At 34.3% G+C, this 21,710-nt stretch overlaps 1 protein-coding gene across 7 annotated transcripts in view; it reads right to left on the reverse strand.

Annotated features, from left to right (window-relative positions):
* dock1 (dedicator of cytokinesis 1) overlaps positions 1-21,710 on the reverse strand; it is a 502,920-nt gene that overhangs the window by 363,783 nt on the left and 117,427 nt on the right. For all 7 annotated transcript variants that reach the window (XR_015944908.1, XR_015503568.1, XR_015503567.1 and 4 more), the window contains 6 exon segments: positions 20,078-20,181; positions 17,967-18,147; positions 9,654-9,751; positions 915-1,004; positions 586-686; positions 1-116 (listed from right to left, as the gene is read on the reverse strand). The exon segment at positions 1-116 is cut by the window's left edge and continues 13 nt beyond it. Coding sequence is in view for 2 of the 7 variants with exons in the window: in XM_087275372.1 (XP_087131498.1) it covers positions 1-116; positions 586-686; positions 915-1,004; positions 9,654-9,751; positions 17,967-18,147; positions 20,078-20,181 (690 nt within the window). In the remaining 5 variants the exon portion in view is untranslated.

Raw genomic sequence — 21,710 nt, forward strand, 5'->3', positions numbered from 1 at the left:
CTCTGGATCTGACGATGAACTTGAAGATGTACTCGATGGCCTTCAGAGCCTTCAACAGCTGCTCCGACAGCTTCTCTGCGTTATCCACATAGTTCTTCAGCACTTTAGTCAGCTTTCTGAAAACACACACACACAAACACACAGAAGAAAAGTTAAAAACAACACACACAAAGAGAGAGAGAGAAAGACACACACATACACGCGGACAGAGAGAGAGAGAAACAGGTGAAAAAACAACACACAAACACACAGAGAAACACAGACAGAGAGAGTATGAGACACACACACACACACACACACACACACACACACACACACACACACACACACACACACACACACACACACACACACACACACACACACACACACACACACACACAGGAACACATTCACAGAATAACAGGAGAAACTTGACAGTGGCACCAAGAAAAAAAGATGCGCGCACACAAACACACACAGACAGACAGACAGACAGACAGACAGACAGACAGACAGACAGACAGACAGACAGGCAGGCAGGCAGGCAGGCAGGCAGACAGGCAGGCAGACAGACAGGCAGACAGACAAAAACTGCTGTCTCACGTGTAGGCGAGGGTTGCGCTGAAGTGTTTGCGGATGTACGTCTCCAACACTGGATTGAAATGATGGAACTTTCTGTCTGCGATCAGCCCGATGATGAAGACCTGACAAACACACAGCAGAGCGGAGTTAAATCAAGCCAGAACATATGGATTCAAATAGGTCATTTCTAAACATGACTATATAGGGACAGTTCAGAAAATGTAATGAAACACATTTATTTAATATATATAGTATTTATTATATTACATTTAGCAGAATGAGCTCCTTTCTTTGTTCTTTATTTTATTTATAGGGAGATTAGCCAGCAGCTCAGACGCTGAGGATCTTACCAGAGCATCAAACACAAGAGTGTCAAAAGTTTCACTGTCTGAGTTCTCCATCATAATGTTGAAGAGAGCATCCAGTGTGTCCTGCAGAAACTGAACACACACACACACACACACAAACAAACAGATTACAATAGGAAACGCACACACAGAGCAGGATATGCTGCTATTGTCAAGAGATGATCTAAAAACTCATCAGGCATTCAGAAAGTAACTCTCATCAACTATATGAAATCAGTTTTGAGAAGTTCAAAAATGATTTTCAGACCATTTCCTTTATTGATTGATTGATTCAAAATAAACAAATTAATTGATTTAATTTAAATAATAAAGGAATAAAAGTTTGAAATCAGTTTTGATTTTACACCTTTTTATTTATTTATTATTTATTATGACTTTAAGTTATATTTTTTATCATAAGTAAATGAACAATATATAAATACAATAATGAATAAATAAATACATGAAAACATAAATAAATAAATAAACAAATAAATCTGTGATTGAATGAATAAAACACAAATGAATGACTGAATGAATGAATGCATACATGAATGAATGAAGGAAGGATTAAACAAATAAATAAATACACAAATGAATGATTAAATGAATAAAAACACATTAATGAATAAATAAATGAAAAAATAAATAAATACACTAATGAACAAAAGAATGAATAAATATATGCATGTAGAAATTAATGAATGATTGAACACACGAATGAATGAATACACGAATGAATGAATGAATGAGTACATTAAAGAATGAATAAATGAAGAAAAAATACATGAATGAGTGAATGAATGAATGAATGAATCAATCAATCAATCAATCAATCAATCAATCAATCAACAAATGAATGAATAAATGAATGAATGAATGAATGAAGAAATAAATAAATACACAAATGAAAGATTGAATAAACGAATACATTAATAAATGAATAAATGAAAAAAAAATGAATAAATACAAGAATGAAAGATTGAATGAATAAATAAACGAATGAATGAATGAATGAATGAATGAATGAATAAATTAAATACAGGAATGAATGAATGAATGAATGAATGAATGAAGGAAGGAAGGAAGGAAGGAAGGAAGGAAGGAAGGAAGGAAGGAAGCAATAAATACACTAATGAATGATTGAATGAATAAATGAATGCATGAATGAATAAATTAAATGGATGGATGGATGAATACATTAATGAATGAAAAAATGAAGAAAAAATACATGAATTAATACATGAATGAATGAATGAATGAATGAATGAATGAATGAAAAAAATAAATTAATAAATTAATGAATGAATAAATAAATACACAAATGAAAGATTAAATAAACGAATACATTAATAAATTAATAAATGAAAAAAAATGAATAAATAAATACACGAATGAAAGATTGAATGAATAAATAAACAAATTAATTAATTAATTAAATACATGAATGAAGGAAGAAAGGAAGGAAGGAAGGAATAATTACACTAATGAATGATTGAATGAATAAATGAATGCATGAATGAATTAATATAACGGATAGATGGATGGATGGTGGGATGAATACATTGATGAATGAAAAAAATGAAAAAATAAATAAATAAATAAATACATGAATGAATGAATGAATACATGTAGAAATGAATGAAAAATACATGAATGATTGAATGAATAAATAAATGAATAAATGCATGACTGTATAAATGAATTAATAAAAAATACATGAATAAATGAATAAATAAATAATTACATACATGAATGAATTAATTAATGAATGAATTAACAAATAAATTAATAAACACATGAATGAAATCGGTTTTTAGGAGATCAAAACTGTATGTGTGTGTGTGTGTGTGTGTGTGTGTGTGTGTGTGTGTGTGTGTGCGTGCATGCGTTCACTCTCAGCAATCCTCAAAAAGCAACAGACAATTCTGAGAACAACTCTAAGATTGCTGAGAGTGAAAACTATTCAAATCCCCACTAATGTAACAACGCTAAAGATTCCACCATGAAAACACAAATATTATAATGTATTTTGCCTGAGAAATAAAAGCAAATTTACATTACAGCATTATGGATACAGCTGAGATGCGTGACACTGGTTTTCACAAGCGTCACCAAGAAATCTTTTTATAAGCACAACATAAACACACACTCTGCGCTTTATAAATAAGACTGTTTTCGCACATTTCTGTGCTTATATATTCAGTGTGAAACCCGATTGAAATGCTGTGGTTCTCCAGCTGAGACCAGTGCCAGTATTTTCAGTTTCTCCTTGAGGAGGAGAAAGAAACTCAATGACAAAAAATATATATTCAGGACAGAACAAGACCAAACAGATCCAGTCCATCACACCATAAATCTGTTATCAGACAGAGATGAGATTACAGACAACACACACACTACAACATACACAACACACACACACACAGCTCAGGACAATGAGCATTATTATAATCATTATACTTATAATAATAACAGAGGATGCTGAAAAGGACAGTTCAATGAAAATGTGCCTAAAAATCTCAAGGAAATGTGATGTTTTCTAGAAGTGGTTCTGCTGATACAAATCAATAACATATCAGTGTGTCGGCGCAGTGGTGTAGAGGTTAGCACGCCGACACATCCCTGGTGCTCATTTCAGCAATAAGTAAATAACCAAATAAACAAATAATTCAGTGGTTAAAATAAACAGCAAAAAAAAATCTTTATAATAACAATATAAGTTGCTGTATTTATCTTTAAAATGCAAATATTTTTAATGCAGATTAAATGTATATGAAATCAAAATATTAGTAACAGCCAATAAAACAAAATTATATATGACTTAAAATATGTATACTAGTCTATATTGTACAAGTAAATACATTTTTTTTAAATCTATTTCAAGGACACCTAATACATTAAAAACTCAATTTTGCTAAATTGTTTTACAAATAAAAGTAAATCATGCTTTTCTATATTCAATAGAATTCAGTAATTTTAGCAAAAAGTATAAATAAACTAAATATTCAGTGATTTAAATCCTTAAAAGGCAAATAAATAAATAAAAAATAAATCCTTTTCAATAACAATATAAATTACTATACTATATTATTTATTTATTTTATTTATTTAAGAAAAATAAAGATTGAAATGTACATAAAAGTAAAATATTAGTAACTGCTAATAAATGACTTAAAATATGCATACTATTCTATATTTTATTAAAATAATTAAATAAACAAGTAATTAAACATGTAAATAACTAGCTAACTAAAATACAAAATTCAGTGGTTAAAATTCTTTTTTAAAAAACTGCAAAAAAATAACAGAAAAGAAGGCCTTAAATTACAATAAAAAACAATATTGTATTATTTACAATTATTATTATTATTATTATTATTATTATTATTATTATTATTATTTTAAACTGCAAATAAATGGTTAAATTCAAGTGAAATATTAAATTAGGATCTTAGTCATTTCTAATAAATACAATTAATTGCAAAATTAACAAAGAAATGAATTAATTCATTAAATTTTAATGACCCAATACAAACAAAACAATAAATGCAAAAAAATGTATTTTATAAGTAAATAAACAAATGAATAAATGAAAACAAATAAATGAATAAATAAATAAATCATGTCTTTCTCTATTAAATTTGACACAGTAATTTTAGCAAAAATAAATAAATAAAATAAATATTCATGGGTTGAAATCCTTAACAGCAAAAATAAATAAATAAATAAATAAATAAATAAAAAATAAAGCCTTTAAAATAACAATATAAATAACTATACTGTATTTAATAAAAAAGCAAATATTTTGAATGCAGATTAAAATGTATATGAAAGTAAAATATTTGTAACAACTAATAAATAAAATTATATACAACTTAAAATATGTATACTATTCTACTGTATATTGTATAAAATAAATAAATAAACAAATATTCAATTTTAAAACAAACTTAATATATAAAAAAACAACATATGCTAAATAAATTGTAATGTTTTATAAAATAATAAAAATAAACATGTGAATAAAGATGTAAATAACTAACTAAACAAATATTTAATGGTTAAACTCCTTTTTAAAAAACTGCAAAAAACAATATAAAAAAACTATATTGTATTATTTACAAAAATTATTATATTTTAAAATGCAAATAATAATTTTTAAATACAAATTAAATATTAAGTTAAGATCCTAGTAATTTCTAATAAATAAAATTATATATAACATACAACATGTATACTACTGTATTACAAAATTAACAAAACAAAATCTGTTCAATTAATTTTAAGGACCTCTATACATAAAAAACAAATAAAAATAGAATTTTATGAATGAATGAACTACTAAATAAATAAAACAAATAAATGAATGAATAAATAAATAAATAAATAAATAGGCTAAATAACCAAATTTAAAAATACTAAATAAATATTATATAATAAATATATATATAAAATTTAAAAAAACACAAATATATATAATTGTGATGTTTGTGTATGGTCGGGGGGGGGTTCAATTTCACTATACGGAAGTGTATGTGGCATATATATATATATATATATATATATATATATATATATATATATATATATATATATATATATATATATATATATATATAGTATACCAAGCAGTTTTCAATTTAAAAACAGACTTCAATATCTCTCCGTCTACACACAAACTGAGGTGTTAAACATAAAAACTGCCTTTGGGTGGCCTGAAGCAAGCAGTTAACACAACAACAGTTAATATGCAGAACACACACACTCGCAGGACGACCAACAATTACAGCGTGTGTTTCTCGACCACACACACACACATTTATTATCCAGACGCACGGTGAGTAATTCACTGCACAGCACAGAGAGTTTCCAGCAGGCGTCCCACTCAACATCATTATGTCCTTCACTCACGCTGTGCGCTAAAACACCTTCTTATGACTGCCAATGCGCAAATGAATCGTGCGGACGGTTGAAGAATGCAGTATGAAAGCTGAAGACCACGCAATATTGCAGCAGATTCTACGGTTACCGACAGCTTTCTGCACAAAATCACTTCATGGCCTACACACTGTAAAAGGCAATCAGTTACTTTCCTTTAAAGGTCCCGAGAAGTGCTTTGAAATGTGCATTTTTATTCGATGTTTGACGTAATCTTGTCGTAAAAAATGAAGAGAAAGTGGGACGTAGAGCAGCCCCTCCCCTTTTTAAAAAGTAGCCAATAGCGTTTTGTTTATCACATCTCTGCCAGTGAGTGGTTGAGTTTAAGTGCATCAAAAGAAAAGCAAATGAGATGCATCTTGAAGAGGGCTGGGCCTGTCAGACACTAGAGAGCATTTGATTGGCCAAGCTTTGATGAAAAGACGTGAAAAACACCGTTGATCCATTTCGACAGAAGTGACAAACTGAAAGCTTAACATGTTTAATTAGTAGTAATTAATTAGTAGAAGTAGTAGTAGTCATTGTAGTAGTAACGCTTGTAGTTGGGATTATTGAAGTAGTAGTTTCTGTAGTAGTAGATGTCGTTGGTATAGTGCAGGAATCACCAAACTTGTTCCTGGAGATCCGGTGTCCTGCAGATTTTAGCTCCAGCCCTAATCAAACACATCTGAACAAGCTAATTAAGGTCTTACTAGGTATACTTGAAACACCCAGGCAGGTGTGTTGAGGCGAGTTGGAACTAAGCCCTGCAGGGCACTGGACCTCCAGGAATGAGATTGGTGACCCCTAGTATAGTGGTATCAGAAATAGTACAGGTGTTGTTGTTGTAGTAGTGGTGGTAGCAGTCGTTGTTAATGTAGTAGTATCAGAAGTAGTAGATGTTGTCGATGTAGATGTTGTAGTAGCAGTCATTGCTGTAGTAGTATCAGGAGTTGTAACGTAGACGTAGTAGACGTTGTTATAGTAGTATATGTTTGTGTAGACGCTGTAGTAGTATCAGTTGTAGTAGACGCTGTAGTTTAAGTTGTAGTAGACGCTGTAGTAGTATCAGTAGTAAAAGTAGACATTGTTGTAGTAAACATTGTAGTAGTATCAGTAGTAGTAATAGTAGACGTTGTTGTAGTAGTACCAGTAGTAGTATCAGTTGAAGTAGACGCTGTAGTATCAGTAGTGAAAGTAGAAATTGTTGTAGTAAACATTATAGTAGTATCAGTAGTAGTAGTAGTAGTATCAGTAGTAGTAGTAGTAGTATCAGTAGTAGTAATAGTAGATGTTGTTGTAGTAAACGTTGTAATAGTAATCAGCAGTAGAATCAGTTGTAGTAGTAGTAGTAGTAGTAGTAGTAGTAGTAGTAGTAGTAGTAGTAGTAGTAATAATAGTAGACGTTGTTGTAGTAAATGTTGTAATAGTATCAGTAGTAGTAGGCGCTGTAGTATTTAATTTAATTCAGCTTTATTTGTATAGCGCTTTTACAATGTCGGTTGTGTCAAAGCAGCTCCACATAAATGGTCATAGTAACTGGAACAGTGTGGTTCAGGTTTTAGTGTTTAAGTTCAGTTCAGTTCAGTTTAGCTCAGTTCAGTGTGATTTAATCATTACTGAGAGTTCAAACACTGAAGAGCAAATTCATCGATGCGTAGCTCTACCAATCCTGAACCATGCGAGCCAGTGGCGACAGCGGAGAGGGAAAAAAAACTTCACCTGATGGGAGTGAAGAAAAAAAACCTTGAGAGAACCAGACTCAGTTGGGCACGACCATTTTAGTTTCTCCGCTGGCCAAAAGTCTTGTGCAGAGTTTCAGTCGCCGCGGTATCAGTTGTAGTAGTAGTAGTAGTAGTAATAGTAGAGGTTGTTCTAGTAAACGTTGTAATAGTATCAGTAGTAGTAGATGCTGTAGTAGTATCAGTTGTAGTAATAGTAGACGTTGTTGTAGTAAACGTTGTAGTAGATACTGTAGTAGTATCAGTTGTAGTAGTATCAGTTGTAGTAGATACTGTAGTAATATCAGTTGTAGTAGATGTTGTAGTAGTATCAGTAGTAGTAATAGTAGACATTGTTGTAGTAAACGTTGTAGTAGTATCAGTTGTAGTAGATGCTGTAGTAGTATCAGTTGTAGTAATAGTAGACGTTGTTGTAGTAAACGTTGTAGTAGATACTGTAGTAGTATCAGTTGTAGTAGATACTGTAGTAGTATCAGTTGTAGTAGTATCAGTTGTAGTAGATACTGTAGTAGTATCAGTTGTAGTAGATGCTGTAGTAGTATCAGTTGTAGTAATAGTAGACGTTGTTGTAGTAAACGTTGTAGTAGATACTGTAGTAGTATCAGTTGTAGTAGTATCAGTTGTAGTAGATACTGTAGTAATATCAGTTGTAGTAGATGTTGTAGTAGTATCAGTAGTAGTAATAGTAGACATTGTTGTAGTAAACGTTGTAGTAGTATCAGTTGTAGTAGATGCTGTAGTAGTATCAGTTGTAGTAATAGTAGACGTTGTTGTAGTAAACATTGTAGTAGATACTGTAGTAGTATCAGTTGTAGTAGATACTGTAGTAGTATCAGTTGTAGTAGTATCAGTTGTAGTAGATACTGTAGTAGTATCAGTTGTAGTAGATGTTGTAGTAGTATCAGTAGTAGTAATAGTAGACATTGTTGTAGTAAACATTGTAGTAGAATCAGTTGTAGTAGATGCTGTAGTAGTATCAGTTGTAGTAATAGTAGACGTTGTTGTAGTAAACGTTGTAGTAGATACTGTAGTAGTATCAGTTGTAGTAGTATCAGTTGTAGTAGATACTGTAGTAGTATCAGTTGTAGTAGTATCAGTTGTAGTAGATGCTGTAGTAGTATCAGTAGTAGTAATAGTAGACATTGTTGTAGTAAACGTTGTTGTAGTAAACGTTGTAGTAGTATCAGTTGTAGTAGTATCAGTTGTAGTAGATGCTGTAGTAGTATCAGTTGTAGTAATAGTAGACGTTGTTGTAGTAAACGTTGTAGTAGTATCAGTTTTAGTACACGCTGTAGTAGTATCAGTAGTAGTAATCATTGTTGTAGTTGTATCAGTAGTAGTAGACATTGTAATAGTAGTAGGTCGTGGTTGTGGTAGTAGCAGCAGTAGTAGCTATAATATGAACTTCTGGAGAAAGTTTTGTTTGTTTTATTTTGGCTAGAATAAAAGCAGTTTTTAATTTTTTAAAAACCATTTTAAGGTCAAAATTATTAGCCCCTTTAACCTATATACTTTTTTGGTGGTCTACAGAGCAAACTATCTTATACAATAACTTACTTAATTACCCTAACCTGCCTAGTTAACCTAATTAACCTAGTTAAGCCTTTAAATGCCTCTTTAAGCTGTATAGAAGTGTCTTGAAAAATATCTAGTCAAATATTATTTACTGTCATCATGGCAAAAATAAAATAAATCAGTTATTAGAGATGAGTTATTAAAACTATTGTGTTTAGAAGTGTGCTGAAAAAATCTGCTCCCCGTTAAGCAGAAATTGGGGAAAAAAAATAAACGGGGGGCGAATAATTCTGACTTCAACAGCATATACATATATACTCAATCTCCATCATTTCAAATCCCTGAACATATATGCGCTGCACTGAAAACACTTTTGGAAATGCATTTTTCTCTAAATATGGCAGCGTTTTGCACTGGTCGCCTTACATAAAAACTAATAAGGAAAAAGCTTTTGAAGTGCAGCCCGAGAGTTCATTCATAATTTCATCTCATAAATCAAAGTCTCCGCACAAACTTCAAACGTTTGCCTGTGCAGCGGCGAGCTGGTTTCTGTTTTGATACACACCTTGACCACTTCTCCACCCTCCACCTTCATCAGGTGCCGCAGGTTCTGCTGCAGTAAACTGGTGTTGGATCTCCATTTCAGCAAACCCAGCAGATCCACTGCAGGAGAAAAGAGAGGCAGCACATTAGACACATCTGCACACGTCCGGAAAAAGAGACTACACTACAAATAATATGATTTTCTTACTCAGATTTTGGGTCTCGTTTCTGATCCATATATATATATATATATATATATATATATATATATATATATATATATATATAAAACAATTCTTAAATCAAAAAGCATTTTCTAGACAAGCAAAAATACTGTCTTGTTTTAAGAAGCAATAAGTAAACATTAAGTAGTTTTGTTTTAAAAAACAAGCTAAATAATTAGCCAGTGGGGTAAGCTATTTAATCTTGTCAATAAGAAAATCGTGACCCGTCTTGACCCATTGGCGATTATTTTGCTTGATTTAAAGGCGCCCTATAATGAAAATCTGTATATGGAAATGGGCATACTGTGAGCCTCAAACATCACCAGTTCCCCATTCTCATGTAAATACCAAGAGTGTGACACCCTGGTGAACAACGGGTCAATCAGAAGACAAGACAAACTGTGACATGACACACGGGCTAAGCCCTCATCATTTGCATGTAAGCCTACTTTAGGTCACTCATCCGAACCTGAGGAGCAGCCACATCATCAAGTGCACACCAACTCATATGCAGCTCTGAGATCATATTAAAGCTCTGAAATTGTTAATATGCATGCCTCAGTCTGTGTTTGATAAGCCAGTGATAATGTTCCTTCCTTATTAAGTGAAATGTGCTTAAAATAACTACGTATGTGGGACTTTTATTTGGAAAACCGAGTCCCAAATTGTTTAGTTTGCGCTACTGGGCAACGATAGCATGAGGCATGTTTTAAACAGGCTTCAGGATGCAAAATGCAAGATTTACAGATTATCTATTTATTCATCTCCACCCTGAGGAGGCATAAGGGGTTTAGTTAATTATTTAGTTAATTTATGCCGTTTTTTTTTTTTTTTGGAAAATCTGATGCGCTTGTTTCTCCAACAAACACATGTTGACTGCTGAATCGCATCAAATCACTCAGCTCAACTGTCATATGTCCATGCAGAGGTTGATATTAAACTCCTGGCTGTGTTTCCTTTGATTGCAGCTTCAAAATACAACGCAAAACATCTCTATCATGTCAAGTTTAATTATAATCCACAACAGATCTGGTAAGCACAATAGATTAACGTTACTCTGTTTATATTTGGCCGTGTTCAGCATAGAACTTGCTCTGTGTGTGTGTATGTGTGTGTGCCTGTAAGAGCGGCATGTCAGAGCTGAACTCATTAAGATTCACAACACAAATCAAATATGGTCAATTATGGACCTTCTGATTCTATGGGGTATCTTATGGATTAATAAATGAGCTCATAAAAGCGTTTCTGGAGATTTTTTGAACTTACTGAAGCCAAAAACCTACTGTAGATATCAGAGAACAATTTAATTATTAAACCAATGCAGTATATGGCACCTTTAATGATTTAATTTTAAACAAGCCAACATTGTTTGCGAACATTGATATATTAAGTAAACATGCATACATTATCATTTTAGGAAACTTTTTATTTATTCTTTTTAAGGGGTAGTTTCACCTTATTTCACAGGTATTGAATTGAAGAGATGCATATGAATGTGGATGTACTGCATGTATATGGTTGTAAACATTAACTGATGGTTAAGTTAATTCAAAGTTTTCAGATGGTTTGTTATTTAGCAGTTGTTATCTGGGAATAACATATCTTAAAAATGTTGGCTGACCAATCAGAATAAAGTATCCCAGACAGCAGTGTATTAACTGATTAAAATAACTGGATTATTAATTGTTATATTAAGTAAACATGCATACATTACCATTTTAGGAAACCTTTTATTTATTTTTTTAGGGGGTAGTTTCACCTATATACTGTCAAAAAAAAAAAAAAAAACATTCTGCCTAAAATATAGTTAAATTAACAGTCACACTGTTTTATAGTACAATACATGCTATTGACAAATAAATAAACAGTTAACTAAGACTTTTAGCTCAATAAACAACTAATTAGCAGCTTATTAATAATTCGTAAGACAGTAGTTGGGTTTAGGTATTGAATTGAAGAGATGCATATGAATGTGGATGTACTGCATGTATATGGTTGTAAACATTAACTGATGGTTAAGTTAATTCAAAGTTTCCAGATTATTTGTTATTTAGCAGTTGTTATCTGGGAATAACATATCTTAAAAATGTTGGCTGACCAATCAGAATAAAGTATCCCAGACAGCAGTGTATTAACTGATTAAAATAACTGGATTATTAATTGTTATATTAAGTAAACATGCATACATTACCATTTTAGGAAACCTTTTATTTATTTTTTTAGGGGGTAGTTTCACCTATATACTGTCAAAAAAAAAAAAAACATTCTGCCTAAAATATAGTTAAATTAACAGTCACACTGTTTTATAGTACAATACAGGCTATTGACAACTAAATAAACAATAAACTAAGATTTTTAGCTCAATTAACAACTAATTAGCTTCTTATTAATAATTCGCAAGACAGTAGTTGGGTTTAGGTATTGAATTGAAGAGATGCATATGAATGTGGATGTACTGCATGTATATGGTTGTAAACATTAACTGATGGTTAAGTTAATTCAAAGTTTTCAGATGGTTTGTTATTTAGCAGTTGTTATCTGGGAATAACATATCTTAAAAATGTTAGCTGACCAATCAGAATAAAGTATCCCAGACAGCAGTGTACTAACTGATTAAAATAACTGGTTTATTAATTGTTATATTAAGTAAACATGCATACATTACCATTTTAGGAAACATTTTATTTATTTTTTAAGGGGGTAGTTTCACCTATATACTGTCAAAAAACATTCTGCCTTAATATAGCTAAATTAACAATCACACTATGTTATTGTACAATACAGGCTATTGACAAATAAATAAAACATTAACTAAGACTTTTAGGCTTTTTAGCTATACTACAAGTATATGGATGTAAACATTCACTGATGGTCAAGTTAACTCAAAGTTCCCAGATTGTTTGTTATTTACCAGTTGTTATCTGGGAACAACATATTTTGAAGGGTCGTATGTGCTTGTTTCCATGATCCACGGGGTTTGTTGCATGCTTTTCCCCGCCATGCTGTCAGGGCGGATACAGCAAAGGTGTTTGTGTGCAGCAAGCACTTTTGTCGGGAGAGCAGCATGAGAATTGGAGAATAGCGGACTTTGTCCTTTATCAGTTGAGTTCGTAACCATTCAGACATATCACCTATATCCATGCTGCTGTTTTGCCTATGCTTAAAATCATAAAGGATACCAGCAGGGCTAATGGTTGGAATAGACAGGGCAAGTGACCTGCTGCGCTGGTCCACTGTGTCTGCATTCACACCCGGGGATTGAGGAGAAGTCCTCCTCATTTATAGTGTTTATATAAACACGATTAGCTTTATAATGATATAAATTGTGGTTATCTGTATATGAAATTACGAATAACTAATGTAGCAGGACATTAAATTACTGTTTATTTCTTTGCATTTTAACTTTGTAAACCATAAAATGTGTCTCTTCAAAATCTGCGTCTCATTTTGTGAGCTAACTGACAACAGCTATACGCTCCCCTCTTTCTCCCCTGCTGTGCTGGCCACGCCCACTCCTCCCTCTGGTCACAGCACTCCACGCCAGATATGATGCTTTTTTTTTTTTTATTCTGAGGTATACTTGAACCGAAAGAAGGTGATTTCATGGCTCTTTAAATGAGAAAACAGTGGGCGTGGCTTGTTTTTTTTCTACTGCAAGCTGATTGGATGTAGTAAAGTAGGCATTTCATTCAGAAAGATGGGGTAAAGGGTTTGGTGAGTTATTACAACCAAACAGACTCCTCCTAAAAACTGACAGCAGGAGGGGCGTGGTTAAGTATGTTAGCCACACCCAATATATCAGACAGAAGTAATCTGAGAATTTAACTGAAAACAAACATGAAGTGCATTTTCAGATTTCAATACAGATTAGAAGGGCAAACAATTGTTTTTTTCTTAATTTCATGCACAGATTAATTGTTCAGCACAAAACTAGCAATGTGAGCTAACATCATCAATAGCCCCTTTCACACATACAGACCTTTCCGGAAAATTGCCGGCAATTTTCCGGAAAGGTTGTATGTGTGAACAGGTCCTTTTTGAAAATACCGGTAAATTCGTTCTGGCTATTTTGCGGAAAGAGAAGTTGTAACATTACCGGCAATTTGCCTGAATGCTGCGCTGTGTGAATGCAGAAGGAAGATTCCCGTAATAAGCGCGTGCACGTCTAGAACGTGCTGACGTGAGACGTCCGCTTTAGCCAATCACAACAGTCAGACGCATTCACGTCCGCGCGGTTTGTGAGAATAAAAGCCTTTGAATATTTTTCCAGACACATTTAGCTGCTAGAAGTTAGTCAGATCACGTTTATATGTTCTTCTTAATGCCAACTGTGTAAATAATCATCGATGAGATGCTTATGATAAGCCGTTGTTTGTTTACCTTCAAGCTTTGCGTGTGCCTGTGAAACAGCCTGTGAGCGCCTGCACACGCAGATAATATGAACATCTCGACATGCGAAAGTGATCCTGCGAAAGTTGTTCACAATATTGATCATCCACAGAGTTTGTAATTTAGTCAAATGTTTACAAACACAAGCGCAGCGGTTTAAAGCTCATTTGTGGTGAATGATGTCAGAATTTACCGGTATTTTGGAATGGATGTGTGAATGCTCTTTTCCGGAAAATTTCCGTAACGTCCTCGCCTGTGTGAACAGCGTTTTTTTCAATATACCGGTAAAGTCGTTCCGGAAATTTTCCAGATATTTACCGGTATCCCTGTGTGAAAGGGGCTAATATGGGTAGTTTTGATTTGGTGCGTTTCTTTAACAAGAAAGCTCTGAGATCTGAATTGTGCAGGATTATTTTGCAGTACAGTTACCCCTTAATGTGAAAAACAATAAGCAAAAAAAAAAAAAAAATGCCATGACTGACCAATCAGAATGAAGTGCTCCAAAGTATTGCTTATAAATAACTAATAAAAGGATGTGAGCAGGAGAAGAGTGTGATTTCAGTTCAGCAGAAAGCGAGGGTGTGTGGGAGGGAGAGGTTTCTGAGAGCCTGTGGGTTTAATAAAACCAACGAGAGTGAATCCGGGACAGACAGAGCTGTCAGGCCACGAGAGAGATGCTGTCATACGCTATTAAAACTGGCTCCTCTATTGCTGCCATTGGTCGAGAGCATTTTGAGCTGCTCGTCAATCATCAGGGAAAAGCATTTCACAATACATAGAAAATATTGAAACAAAACCTGAGTGATAAAGAGGCACTATGAGGAATTGATTTCTACCTGCCATGATGACACAGAAAACAGAAATAGCTGGAACAACACAATTGTTTGGCTCAATATGCATGTGAAATCGCTGTGCGTGAAAACCCTAGTAGATCAGCAGTTTCTGAAATACTCAAACCAGCCTGTCTGGCACTAGCAACCATGCCAGGTTCAAAGTTGCTTTAATCACCTTTCCTCCCCATTCTGATGCTCCGTTTTACTGCAGCAGATCCTCTCGGCCGTGTCTAAATGCCTAAATGTATTGAGTTGCTGCCATGTGATTGGCTAATGAGAAATTTGCATTAACGAGCTGTTGGACAGGTGTAGCTGTAACTGCCGGTGAGTGCAAGTTAACTTCCCAATTTCCCGATTAATAAGTTATTGGTCTAACAAACCTTTAGATGACTATTAGAACGCTCCTGCTAATCTCAACTCAAGCTACTGTCACATGTGCATTTCTATTAATACTACATGTCCAGCAGCTACAAGTATCTCTGTTTCCAGTGATCTCAAATGTTAGTCTGAACTCTAAAAACCTGTGACGTCCACAAAAAAACACAGTCAGCAGTGAAGGACAAGGTCTTGCAGAGGGTGGAAAAAGTGGTCTACAATACAAACCCTGTGTTTATATGCTAATAGAGGAATCCTCATTACCACGTCTGCTACCTGTCGAATGAAGAGTTTTCTGACAAGGGTCTTCATTAAAGCGCTGTCTAAACTGCCCCCGTGGCTCAAGGGTGGCATAAAACCACACGCTAATAGTCACGCAAGTCGTTAGCAGCTCTGTAATCAATTCCCAAGCACGGACGGCCTGGTAGAACGCTCTGTGAAAGGAATTACGGCGCGTCCGGCGGGGATAAAGATGGCCTTTAAACCTCTCCGACGGCACATGCTCGACGCGCAGAGTGAAATGCATGCATGCTTCACACCGCTTGTGTCTAAACGCAGCAGGATTTGACATTACAGCAGAAAACATCTTGGCATTCTGACACAACTCAAGTGTTTTGCTAGCCGCGCTCCTGAGGGTCGTAAAGTGTCTCACAAGCTGATTTACATCAAACGGCAGACACTGTTGAGCTGTTTAATGATACTGAACTCATTAGAGACAGAAAGAGAAGAGTGACGCATCTAATATTTAGCATGGAGCATTAATCTTTAATTAAATGCATTGACTAAACTTGTTGGCATTTAATATGTTTAATTGTTGTTATTCTTATTTAAATTGAATTAAAACAAATAATGATAGGTAACACTTTACAATTTGGATCCATTAGTTAAAAAGTGAACCATTTTTGGCATTGAAATACGTTTTTATCTCAGGGGAATTTTTAACTTCTCTAAAACCGATAAATAGACATGACATTGAACACTGAAAATATTAAAATAAAACGTAATCTAAATTTAATTTAATAAAAACTACAATCTGATATCGATGATACTAAAATAACACTTTTTAAGGTTAAAAATCTAAAAATTTCAGAAATCTCACTTTACTGTAGTAGAAGTACAAGTTGTAAACACGGACAGTATTCATTATATATAGATATATATACAGTTGAAGTCAGAATAATTAGCCCCCCTGAATTATAAGCTCCTTGCTTATTTTTCCCCAATTTCTGTTTAATGGAGAGACGATTTTTTTCAACACATTTCTAAACATAATAGTTTTAATAACTCATCTCTAATAACTGATTTGTTTTATTTTTGTCATGATGACAGTAAATAATATTTGACTAGATATTTTTCAAGACACTTCTATACAGCTTAATGACATTTAAAGGCTTAACTAGGTTAATTAGGTTAACTAGGCAGGTTAGAGTAATTAGGCAAGTTATTGTATAATGATGGTTTGTTTTGTAGACTATCGAAAAAAAGTATATAGTTTAAAGGGGATAATAATTTTGTCCTTAAAATGACCTTTAAAAATTTAAAAACTGCTTTTATTCAAGCTGAAATAAAACAAATCAGACTTTCTCCAGAAGAAACATTATTATCAGACATACTGTGAAAACAGGGCTTGACATTATCACCCTCCAACCACCAAATGCTGGTAGATTTTATCACTTTATTTCAGTTAGACTGACTTGCTACTCTGGCTGGTTGGAAATAAATTTTAATTGTAGGGTTTTTAAAGGCAGGATTTGACAATAGGGATGGCCCAATATTTGTTTAAATGTGACCTTAGAATCGAGAAGCAGCACGATAGACAAAAATAATTGTGTGCGTGCGAGCAAAAGAGAGCAGGTAAATACGAATGAGAGGACGATCACTTGCGCGCACAGGTGATGTGATCCAGGCGACTGTTAAAAATCGCGCACGCTCCCCGTTTACTTGCATGAAGCAACTGTGCCTACTGGGAATGTAACTGGTGTCATCGGTTCTCTTTGAAATAAACTGGACAAAGAGCGACGATCTTGTACCCACAGTCCTGCTGCTTTTAAGAGTTCAATATTTTTATTACCTTTGTCATGTGAAATGAAAATTATTTGCAAAGCGACAACTCATTTGTTGCACACTGAGCAAGCTCATATACAACACACACAAAAAGTTAAATAAATGAGGACTCATGTGGGCATAACACAACATCTTAGTCAATAATTTTAGTACGTCAAAGTTCAATTGATGCATACAAAATTTATTTTCCCAACAACAAAATTGTGGCTAGTGAAAATGGCGAGGGGCTAGTAATGATGGAAATCTACTAGCCACAGTGGCTGGTGATATATATATATATAAATACACGCACGCACGCACGCACGCACGCACGCACGCACGCACGCACGCACGCACGCACGCACGCACGCACGCACGCACGCACGCACGCACACACACACACACACACACACACACACAAAGGATGGAGGAAAGGGATTATGAAATGACGGATAAATCGAGGCATCTCACCGTTCTGTGTGAGTTTAGTGGAGCAAACCAGAGTGGAGATCTGAAAGGAGTCTTTGCTGATGGTGAAACTTCCCAGATTCTGTGCGTTTTTCCCAGATGACGGATTTCTCTCCTCCATCTCTGGTTTGGTGGAGGCCAAGCTCAGGTACATAGAGGAGTCTTCCAGCTTCTTGGCTTCGGCCTACAAAAGGGAAAACAGACATAAAAGTCCAAAAATTTAAGCATTAAACTTTTTCAGTAAAAAAATCTGGTGTGAATGAAAAAATGTATTGAAAAAAAAAAAAATTTGTTTTAGATGTTATTATCAGTACGGTAGTCTTAAGGATAGCTATAAGTTAGTGTGCTTTAAAACAGTGAAAAAATTGCATTTAGAAAATATGTATATATATATATATATATATATATATATATATATATATATATATATATATATATATACACACACACATATTTATATATACACATATATACATATATACATATATATATACATATCATCACCAATATCACCACCACCGTCACGATAACATTATTCATCACTATCATCACCAGTGTCAGAGTCATCAACATCTTCACCGACATCACCATCATCATTACCATCACCACCATCATAGAAAACTACTTCACCATATTCATCATGACCAACATCATCATCATCATTACCAATATCATCATAATCATTATCAATAATCACCACCATCAAATCACCGTGTGATCTCTGTTACTTTCACCTATAAAACCACCATCATCATCATAATCAACATTATTCATCATCATCATCACCAGTGTTAGAATCATCAACATCTTCACCAACATCCCCATCATCATTACCATCACCACCATCATAGAAAAATACTTCACCATGACCAACATCATCATCATCATCATTACCAATATCATCATTATCATTATCAATAATCACCACCATCAACATTATTCATCACCAATATCACCATATATATATAATATATATGGTGATATATATATACATATATATATATATATATATATATATATATACATATATATATACATATATACATATATATATATATATATATATATATCATAAATAGATATACATATTATATATTTATGTATTTATTTATTCATATGATTTATAAATGATATTAGAATACGTGTTAGCTTTGTAAGCGATTTTATGTTTTAGAATAGAATATGTAATGTTCTCAATAATGTTTGTAAATGAAACATAGGACTTTTTGTGCCACTTACACTTATTTCAATTATTATGGAAAAGGAGTGCATGTTTTTACCAACGAATATTGGATTTTTTTAAATGCGTGTTTGTGTAAAACAATACAATTCGCACAACGAAACTATGGGGGTTTTCTCTAAAAGAAGTAGTTACTCCACCCTGTTTAGAGCATCATTATGGGTGTTTTACGTTATAACTAACATGGTTCAAATGATGGATCTGCAACAGAGAAACTATGGGTTTTGGGAAACACTCGTTACTACATTTTTCTTTTCCCAAATGATGCATCGTACTATGATAGTTCAGCCGCGAGTAACGTCATTGTTTGGGAAACGCACCTCAGAGCAAGCTCTCTGAAAGGCAGGGCTTAGAGAGATCAGATCCGAAAACAGACCGTTTGAGATGCTGTGAGAAAAGAGCTGAAGCTTCAATGGATATTATAAAGAAAATCAAAGCATTTTATGAACTTGGATAAATGTAAAACTATTGCACAAGACCTCTAAAACAAAACAAGGAGCCGTTAAAATATCGTAATAGGGACACTTAAATTTAATGTATGCACATGATGGCACTTTTCTCAGAGCCACTTTTGCACAAGCAATTAAACTAATAGCAGATCAGCGATAAAGCAATGATTTGTATAAGGGTTAATTTGCATAGCTCAAAAAGGATTTGACCAGGCGGTGTTCCGCATTAATGAAGCTATTTAATATGCAGATATGAAGAGCCTGAACAAAGGAGCTAAGCTTAATTGCATAATTATTACATTGATGTGGGGTCAAAGGTTAAATGAGACAAAACGCGGACAAGCAGCCGCATCAGTACACAACTCGCATCTCTATGAGCGAGCGAGTGTGTGCGAGACTGCACTAGAGACGTTTGCTGGGTTTACCTTATAGACGATGAGGTCATGTTCTCCGTCCCTCAGCGTTGTGCCATCATATCTCATCAGCTTGACAAACGACAGAGCAAAGTTCTTCTCAGATTTATCTTTGCCTGCAGAGAAAGAACATTGTATATTCATTATTAACGAATGATCATAGTTCCCTCCCCTGCCTAAGGTTACTCTTGTCTTCACAGGAATTAAAAGCGTTGAATAAAGTCCTGCCAATTATTGCGCAGAGATGCAAGCCCACAGCGCATGTAAACAATCAGCCTTTAAGTCCTTTGAAAAGGGGCAATATCTCCACTTAAACTCTTATAAAAAAATAAAAAATAAAGATTTGATATTGCTTCTGCGCAGCTAAGGGTGTCACGATCCTCCAAATCCTCGATTCGTTTACATTTTCGATTCTGAAGGCACGATTCGATTCGATTTTCAATTATGAATAACTAATTAATTAATGACCAATTAATTATTTTTAGCCTACCGTTTAAACTACCTGACCTGGATGGTCTTTGTTTTACCCATAAATAAATCATACAGTAAATGAATAAAGGCAAGACACACACATAATTACCACCTGTCAATCACTTTTTCTGCTGGACTCGTGAATAGGCAGTGATCTGTGTCGTTATAATGGAGTCGGTTAAAAAGAGGCACAACCAACAGGAACCAGCCAACAGTATCTGAGGTGTTCGCTAAAATGACTAAGTACAAGTGAGTGAAAGATTGAAGCAGTCCTCTGACTGCCTGGACCTGCTGTCTGGAGCGCATGGCTGTGTGCATCTCTGTCTGTGTGGTCACGTGATGTGCATTTTCAGAGGTAGAGAGGAAGGAGGGCTGCTCAGAAATGCTACACGCCACTGTGTATGTCAAATCGTTGTGGTTCTAAAATGCCATTTAAAAACAAAGACAGTGTAAACGGGGCCTGAGTGTGTACTTTTCGCGAGCGGATTTGCAACGGGGGCAGGTGGAGGATCGCGATGCTGGTGTTGTCTATCGGACGAACCGTACGTAATACGTACATAGCAGAGCTTGCAAAACTGTGTGTTTTTTTTGTCGACAACACGAACGTTGTCAACATAACTCACTGGAAATCCCAAATGCTTCCACACCGGCGACTTCATTGAAAGAGGAGAGGGTTTAAGTTCTGTCGACGGGTCTCCTGCTTCTGCAGTTTAACAAGCACTTCAACAAGCCTGTTTTTTTCCGCTTGGCAAGCCAAGCTGACATGACATGGGGGCGAGGCAGCATCGAAATTCTTTTTTTTTATTCGATAATCGAAATTGAACATAAATTTCGATCGATTTCGATTAAAAATCGAAATCGTGACACCCCTATGCGCAGCTCCTAATAAATCTACAACTGCATCAAAGAGACTATAACAGAGATCACACTGGCTCAGATCAGGGTATATTTCAGTCAGACAGCACATCTGAGACCCTGTGTGCTTCATCAGCAGCCTCTCTCTGAATCTGACTTGAAAACAACCCTAAAGTTCTTCACGTTACTGATAATGTCAAGATCTTCCAATGACAAAGCCCTCGAAGACCTCTGAACCATTCTCTGCATAAGTGCCAACAGCACATACTGACAGGAGAAGGTCACAAGATGACCATCATCACCACAACGGTTATCATCA

Source organism: Danio rerio, chromosome 12 (assembly GCF_052040795.2).
Source record: "Danio rerio strain M-AB ecotype USA chromosome 12, GRCz13ab, whole genome shotgun sequence".
Classification (NCBI taxonomy): domain Eukaryota; kingdom Metazoa; phylum Chordata; class Actinopteri; order Cypriniformes; family Danionidae; genus Danio; species Danio rerio.